At 56.4% G+C, this 7,940-nt stretch overlaps 2 protein-coding genes across 2 annotated transcripts in view; both read right to left on the minus strand.

Moving 5' to 3' along the window:
• Positions 1–1,345: 1,345 nt before the first annotated feature.
• On the minus strand, positions 1,346–4,457 carry CUNH19orf67 (chromosome unknown C19orf67 homolog). Its single transcript, XM_032883505.1, is given in 7 exon segments — positions 1,346–1,792; positions 2,248–2,382; positions 2,731–2,916; positions 3,004–3,104; positions 3,226–3,370; positions 4,037–4,236; positions 4,238–4,457. Coding segments are annotated over 7 exon segments (1,077 nt in total). The 5' UTR covers positions 4,373–4,457; the 3' UTR covers positions 1,346–1,617.
• Positions 4,458–5,880: 1,423 nt separating this feature from the next.
• Positions 5,881–7,940, minus strand: part of SAMD1 (sterile alpha motif domain containing 1) — a 3,051-nt gene continuing 991 nt past the window's right edge. The window contains exons 2-6 of the mRNA XM_032883480.1: positions 7,551–7,897; positions 6,832–7,126; positions 6,644–6,740; positions 6,434–6,545; positions 5,881–6,331 (exon numbers count right to left, since the gene is read on the minus strand). Of these exons, the coding sequence (XP_032739371.1) occupies positions 6,173–6,331; positions 6,434–6,545; positions 6,644–6,740; positions 6,832–7,126; positions 7,551–7,897 (1,010 nt within the window). The 3' untranslated portion in view covers positions 5,881–6,172. The remainder of the gene's footprint in view (positions 6,332–6,433; positions 6,546–6,643; positions 6,741–6,831; positions 7,127–7,550; positions 7,898–7,940) is intronic.

The following is a 7,940-nucleotide window of genomic DNA, read 5'->3' on the forward strand; positions in this document are numbered from 1 at the left end:
ACTGAAAGGGGGAACTATCTCAATTTCTTGCATTAAGTATATGTTGAAATAATATTTTGGATATATTGGGTTAAATAAAAATCACTAAGATTTATCTGTTTTTTTTTAACCTCACTTTTTAAAATGTAGTTACTAGGCGGTTTGAAATTACATATATGACTCGCATTTGTGGCTCAATTTAAACTTCTATGGACTAAGCTAAAGAGCTTACAGTGTGTGTGTGTGTAACTCACAGGAACTAACTTAAAACCGTATTAGTGGGTGCCTGGGTGGCTCAGTTGGTTGAGCAACTGCCTTCGGCTCAGGTCATGATCCTCCGGAGTGCCAGGATCGAGTCCCAGGATCAAGTCCCGCATAGGGCTCCCAGCTCCCCGGAGAGTCTGCATCTCCCTGTGACCTTCTACCCTCTCATGCCTTCTCTCACTTACTCTCTCTCCCTCTCAATGGATAAATAAGATCTTAAAAAAAAAAAAAAAAAAAAGTATTACGGAGCTTCAGAATCCCCTTGAACTCATTCAGACTAAACAATCTTAATGAGGTCAAATTGTACCCCCTGCCGCCCCCCAAAGATGAAGGGTTCTGGTGTCCAATCCGGACGACTCACTTTACCTCTCACGTCCGCTTTTGTCATCTTAAACTGGGGTTTACACTACTATGAGCCAGGGAGTTTTAGGTGAGTGCTTTGCTCAAAAACTTAAAGGTTAGGTCTCCCCTGACTCCAAAAATGCTACAAGGAACGAAAAGGCATGCCTTAAATGAGGGGGTAACTCGCAGATGAGTGACAGTCGGGTGAGGAAGGACACCCTTCCTCTCACAAGGGACCAGCTGCAATCGCCCCGCCACTTGCCAGCGGTAGCTTTGAATATGTGAGTTTACCTCAACCCGGGTCTCCTTTCCTGTCCAAGGTCGGAGTTAAGCTTAGAGATCCCAAGTTGGAGTTCCTTAAGGCTTTCCCACCCGCCCGCGCCCGGGACACCCCGCCGAGTAAGACGACCTGCCCACTCCGTGACCCAAAAGCTGGAAGAAGATTTAACTCTGGCCTTTCGGAAACTGACCTGGGGCCCTTTCCTGGGGCACGTCGGGAAATATAGTCTTTTCGGTAAAAAGAAGCCACTTCCGGGTCAAAACACGGGAGTGGGCGTGGCTCCGGGGTCCCTTCCCCCATTGGGTGTTGAATTTCCCGGCTACCCAAAACTTGCGGTTTTTTGGGTTCCGGTTGTTGACAGGCACCGCTACTTCCCTTTTAGCTTCATGTGCGCCTCTGCGCATGCCTTGAGCGCTTGTCCGCCAGTCGAGGGACTTTGGTTTTGCTTCAAAGACTACATTTCCCGGAAGGCCGCGCGAGTGGGCGGGGCTCCCTCGCCCCAAGGGGTGGGGCGCGGCACTGCGAGCGGAGGCTGAGCCTGTGACCTCTTTCTTTCTTTTATTTAACGCAAAACTGGTGTGTCCACACGAAGGGTTCCGCGGCCGAGCAGGACCCGGTGCCCACTGGCCAGCTCGGCCTGGCCCCTTGGAAGGCGAGGCCGAGGTGTCCTGGGAGAACGAGTGAGCCCCTCCCCTGCTCCCTCTCCTGGAGTTTGGAACTGTCAAGCTCCAGCTTACACCCTCCCTCCAGGCTCAAGACCCCTGCGCGGTCCACGCCGCGGGCCCGGCCGCGCTCGGGGGCCGGGCCGGGCCTGCCTGGCCTGTGAGGATCTGCACCAGCAGGTCGGTGGCCAGCATGTGCGAGGGCTCCTCAAAGCCGATGGTCAGCAGCTGCTGGTAGTCCCCAGGCGGCTGTGGGCACAAAATCCTGGGGGCCAGGACAGGCCAGGACGTGAGCGGCCCCCTGCTTCTCGGGAGCCCCTCCCCTCAAGTGAAAGGCTGTAGCTGAAAGCGGCTTTGTTTCAGCTGGGGGTGGGAAAAACCCTGGGGGGAAAGTGGTTTCCTTGTTGATGAGAAACCTAGAGGGTAATGGCTCTGGGAGGCTGAACAGCTCTAGCCCTGACCTCGCCTATCACCCAGCTAGCTGTGTGTCCTTGGGCAGGTAACTTAACCTCTCTGAGCACCTGTTTTCTTTGTAAAATGGTGCTTAAAGTGTAGACCTCAATGGGCTGTTACACAAGTCTGCATAAAGCACTTTTCAGGGCACAATAAAATACTGTCCTTATTACCAAGGGAAACAATATTGGGGGAAGTTGGTCTTTGGTGGGGTTCTGCCCCTCCCTCCAAGCCCCAAACCCACTTTGCCATCACCCTAACTCCTACCATGAATAAAGGTCATCCTCGGGAGGTCCTAGCGGCACCCACCGGCCAATGGACCACAGCTTCTGGATCTGGGGGCATGAATTGGCCGGACTCTTGCCTGTGTCTTCCCATGTATCCCGATAGCACAGGAAGTAGCTGGGAGGGGAGGGGGCATCAGTTAAGAATGAACAGTTTCCTAGCTTCTTCTGTTGAGGGCTTTGATTCTGGGGGTGAGGTGGAACTCCTCAGAATTTGCCCTCAAATTCTCAGGTGGCTCAACACTGAGGTCTTTTCTCCCTGTCAGCTTACTTTTAAGATGAGGACTTTTATGTTAATGGGAGGGTGAGGTTTTTTTTTTTTTTTTTTTTTAAAGGTGGGGATGGCCTTTCAAAGATCTTTGGTTTCCTGCTTGGCTTTCCATGCTCTGGTGGTGGTGGTCACCAGAGGCCTATGCTGGCATTCTGCGGAGAGAGGGGAGAACTTTGGTTCTATTAGGGGACTCACTAATCCACATGGGAATCTTGTCCCCTGCTGCTGGGCTCTGGGGTGGCTTCCAGGTTCCAACGCATCTTCTTGTAGAGGTATCTGGGGAAGCGGCTGGCAGTGTAGGCGGCTGGGGCACAGTATCTGAAGATGGACACCTCGTGAGAAGGGCTGATGGAGAACCTCCCGCAGAAGAAACAAGAGATGCTGGCAGGAGATGGGAGAGTCGGGAGTGAGGCTGGGCTCTGGACTCCACCCTCTTCCCACCCCCATTCCTGTGTCCTACCCTTTTACCTTAGGGGGTCAGTATCCTCCAGGTCCACGAACCCAAAGGAGGCATACATGAGGACCAGCTGTTCCAGGCGCAGGGTCAGCTGTTGGGAGATCTCCAACAGCTGCTTGGAAGAAGGGATGTAATGAGATTAGCTGGCCTACCGGGATGCCCTCCCCCCACCCTCTCCCACTCCTGAGGGGTGAAGAAAGGGGCATAGGGTCTAGGAAATCTGCTCCACACACCCCCTTTCGGACCAGCTCCTGCAGGGCTCCATAGATGGGGGGCACACTCCGTGCAGCTGCCTCCAGGTAGAGAAAGTAGGGCTCACACATCTGTAAGAAGGTGGGCATGGCCTTTGCCAGCTGTTCCTTCTGTACTCGGTCCCTGCTAAAGGGAAAAGAGGGCCTTTGCCTAGGGTCCCTCACTCCCCATTTCCCATTCTACTCACTGCTGACTTGTAACCCTGGCCTGGACCCCCTATTAAAAATTCTGCCTGCGCCAGGCCTTTCTCAGAGTATTTTCCGGGACCATTTCCATCAAAACAATTGGGAACACTTGTTAAGATGCTGACACCTGAGTTCTATCACTGACTTTAACTCAAAATTTCCTGTAGGGTGGAGCCCAGAAATTTAGGGTTTAAACAGCCTCCACAAGAATTCCAATGGATACTGAAATGTAAGAATTTCAGTCCCTTTCCCCCTGGGTTGGGCATCACACTATACTTTGGTGGTGGTCATGGTGGGGCTCTCACACTGGTAGCCAGCTGGGCCAAATCTGGCACACATTGGTTTTGTTTAGCCTGCCCAGAGTTCAAAATGTAAGCCAACAGTTAAAAACTGGGGGCCCCTGGGGGCCACCTAATAGTAGGCACTTCCTAACCCCAAATTTCTCCACAGTTCTTATCACTCTTCGAGATGGGATCCGCAATCAACTAGCTTCATTTACGGTTTCTGGCTCCTGGTGCTTTTGAGTTTGGGAACCTACGTGTGTTGCCCATCCTATTACCCTCTCCTCAGTCTCATTCTCGGGACCTAGGACCCCATCCAGCATCACCTGTAAAGCAAGTAGCTCTGGAAATCATCTGCCTTCTTGAGCAGGTAGCGGAGCTGTTCGGTGATGGGGCTGAACATGGTGTCCAGGGGTAGGTGAGGAGGGGCGGGGCCTGGGCCGGGGGCCAGGGGCTCGGGAGAAGGAGTAGCGGTAGAGGCCTCTGGCAGCTGCCCCTGGACATCCTCCGGTTCTGCCTCCGGGGGGGTTCCCAGGCCCGCCAGGGGACGCCAACCAGGAGGGGTCTCCGCAGGGCTGAGCCCCAGGTTCCAAGTCGTCCGGGGGCGGTGTTTCCCCAGGGCCCGGGGGGAGCGGCTCCACGAACCACTGCTCGGTAGCCATCGTAGGGTCGCAGGCGAGGACCGCAGCTCTTTAAGCCTCCGCCGCTCACGTTGGCCGCGGGTTCGACCTCGCCCCGGGAACTTCGGACTTGACCGGACTGGGAATGCGGCCCCCCTCCAACTCGCCCCTGCCTCGACCTCTCTGCCCGCGCGGCGCCACACGGAGGGAGTTCGCCTCGTTTGAATTTCAACACGCGGGAGGGGCGCGCCTCTCCGGTCTGCGCTGCGCGCCCGCCCGCGGGGGCCCGCGCACATGCGCGCTCCCGGAACCTGGCTTGGGGGACGCGTCCAGATAAAGAGGCGTCCTGGGCCGGTGCTGGCGCGGTCCCGTCCTGGGGTGCCGCCGGGGGGGGCCAGCACTTTTCTCCTAGGCGGTTTCCTAGGGAAGAGGGGTCTTTATCGAGCCTCCAAACCGGGGGTGCGGGTACATGAAGGGAGGACGCCCTTGCTGCGTAGAGTCTGACTCTGGCCCCCGAATCTGTATATTTTTTAAAAAACTCTAATGGAGTTGGAAAACTGCATTTGAACTTAGTAGGGACTTGTGATGTCAGTAGCTGTTCCAACTGGTAACAATACTAAAAATCTTCACTTGGAAAAACGTGCGGGTCCCATGATCTCATTCCTTCCGTTCCTTTTAATTGGCCCAGACCGGGAGGCCTGGAGACCCTACCATGGGTCCAGAACAGACCCCTGCCCTCAACACTTAGAGACTAGATTCTTGGTGGTGTGCCAAAGCTGACAGACATACAGCTAGGAAGCCAAATACATTAATTACACTTAAAAAGACTGGGTAAAGAACTCAAGACAGGTGTCTGACCCCACCCCCTGTGACCCTGAGCAAGCATCTTTGCTGGGCTGAGCCAGTTGCCTCTTCCAGAAAGTGGTGTTTTATGAGCTCTCTGCCTGTGGGGCTGCAGAGAGAACAACTGAGAAAATGCTCATAAAGCCTAGTTAGCTGCTGGTCACTCAACAAATATTTGAGCCCCTACTGTGTGCCTGGGCACTGTTCTGAGCATGGGGAGGTGACCCAACTAGGCAAATATTCCTGCTTTCCCGCAGCACTTCCTGTCCTAGCTGGCTGTCAGGCAGCCCTACACACTACCTATCTTCCTCCTCAAACAATTTTGTCTGAACCCTAGACTCTCCCAGGAGGCCCATAGCTCTTCAAGCTCCTCCCCCCATTCCATTCATAAAAATTGAACTGGCATTTTTTTTTAAACTTTATTTAAAAAACCTTCGGTGCAATATTAAAAAGCAATACAGCCAGCTGGAGCGACAACCAACAGAAAGAAAGGAGAGGATTAGGGAAGACCCAGAGACCCCACCCCAAGCTGTTCCCAGGGGGCAGACTGGGATGGGGCATGGGCGGTGGGGGAGAGAGGAAAGGCCACCCACCAAAATGAATAGGCAGAACAGAACATTTATATAGGAAACATCTGGCTGAACTGAAGAGGATCTAGGGGAGATAGGAAGCCCCCGTTTTTCTTTTTTTTTTTTTTTTTTTGTTTGTTTTTGTTTTTTTTTTCAAAAATGTCCTAGACTTGGAGGGAGGGCTAGCCTCCTGGGGTGACATGAGCAGGCCCTGTCCCACCCCACACTCCTCTATCATGGAGTATAGGATGTGCTGGGGGCCAGATGTGTGTATGCCGGGGAAACACAGGGAAGAGATGAGTAGGGAGGAATGCCCCCTCACTGGAATCTGTTATGAGGGCTGAGAGTGTCCCCATCCAGCTCCTGGACTCCGGGGGTCTTGGGTGAGATGGGGGCTGGAATGGGCTGGGGCTGGGGGGAGGCTGGGCGCTCAGCCTAGAAAGCCATCAGGGTCGTCATCCTCAAAGTGGCCTTGCTGCAGCACCTTGATGTGGTGCTCGTAGATTTTCAGGGCTGGGCCCAGGCGGATGGACAGGCCAGTCAGCACATCTGTGCGCTGCATGAGCAGCAAAGACTTGCCATCGATTTCCTGGGTGGGACAGAGAGAGAGCGAGCAGGGTGAGAGCAGGGTGAGAGCTGACCCCCACTGAGGCCCTGGAATAGAGGGGCACACCGAGGGCTGGGAACTCGCCTGCTCTTGGAAAGCTGTTGCCTGCTCTGGGAAGCCGGCCTCGGTGAAGTACTCAACCACGTCCATCACCGTCCACTCCACGGGGTCAGCCGGCTTCTCTTTGCGCCCGGAGCTGTGTCAGAACAGAGGGAACCAGTGAGAAGCGATACTCCCCCGGTTCTGTTACACCCATGAAGGCAACACCCCCGTGTCTCAAATACCCCAACTTACGGACAGCCAAAGGGGGTTCCATCGGCCCCTGGTAGGGCTGGTTTTCCTGGGGGCAAAGGCACAGGGGACGGGGAGTCTGGCCCAGTGGCAGCAGAGGCTGGGAAAGAAAACACATATGCCTGTGGCTTTGTCTTGGGGCTCAGTTCCTCCCCACCAGGCAATACCCCCCAACTCAGAGAGATCCTTACCTGATCCCCCTTCCTTATTCATGGCTGCCATGGAGAACACTTGGCGGGTACCACTGACAGGTGCCGGCCCCCGGCTTTCATCCTGGCCCTGGTGGGGTCCACAGGGTGTCCACTCCTTGACCCTCTCCTTGGCACTCTGAGGGCCTCGCTCGCCATTAAGCTGGTGGTGCTGGGCACCTGCTGGACGGTCACCCTCAGGCACCTCTGAGCCCTCAGACACATCATCCTCGTCATCCTCGTCTTCCTCGTCTTCTTCCTCCTCTTCCTTCTCAAGCACTCGCTCTTCTCCACCTCTCTGGTGCCGGGGAGAGAGGCAGGAAAGGTTAGTAGCTGTTCTGGCCCTGGGCCCAGTCCCTGGGATCCAGGACCGGGTGGTGTGCTTAACACGCACCTTTAATATCAACACGGACTAACTTTTACGCATTCAGCCCGTGCCAGGCTCTGTGTTAATAAAGCCCTCAGTAGCCAAATCTCACTAAACTCGCTCAACAACCTCAAGGGGTCGCTACTGCTATTAAGTCGCGTTTTACAAGCGGAGGAAACTGAGGCTCAGCAAGATTAAGTCACTTGCCAAGGTCACCATGCGCCGAACCCGCAGTTAAGACGCGAAAAGCCAGGGCCGCCCGCCGCCCGATTCCTCCCGGGACTCGCGCCCCGCCACCAACTTCGCCCGCACCTGCCTACCGCGCGGCACCCCCCCCCTTCCCCGGCGCGCTCACCTTGCTCCGCGACGCGCGGGCGCTGGCGGCCGGCGGCGCCCGTCCGGGCCTGTCCCCGCGGGGCAGCGCGAGCGCTCCGAGGCGGGTGCGCTCCAGGCGGCCCCGCGCTGCCGCCTCTTCCTCCAGCAGCCCCTGCACGCGGCCGCGAGTCAGGCGGCCGCCGGCGCCGCCGCTGCCCCCGAGGTAGCGCACGACTTCCCGCAGGCTCACGGGCCGCGCCGGGCCGCCGGCCCGCGCCGCGCCCCCCTCCGGCGGCTGCTGTGGCTGCGGCGGCGGCGGCTGCTGCTGCTGTGGCGGCGCCGGCGGCTGTGGCGGCGGCGGCAGCGGCGGCTCCCGGGCGGCGGAGCCTGCGGGAAGTCGTGCGCTACCTCGGGGGCAGCGGCGGCGCCG

The sequence above is a fragment of the Lontra canadensis genome, unplaced genomic scaffold (genome assembly GCF_010015895.1).
Source record: "Lontra canadensis isolate GAN:19392208 unplaced genomic scaffold, GSC_riverotter_1.0 scaffold88, whole genome shotgun sequence".
NCBI lineage: Eukaryota > Metazoa > Chordata > Mammalia > Carnivora > Mustelidae > Lontra > Lontra canadensis.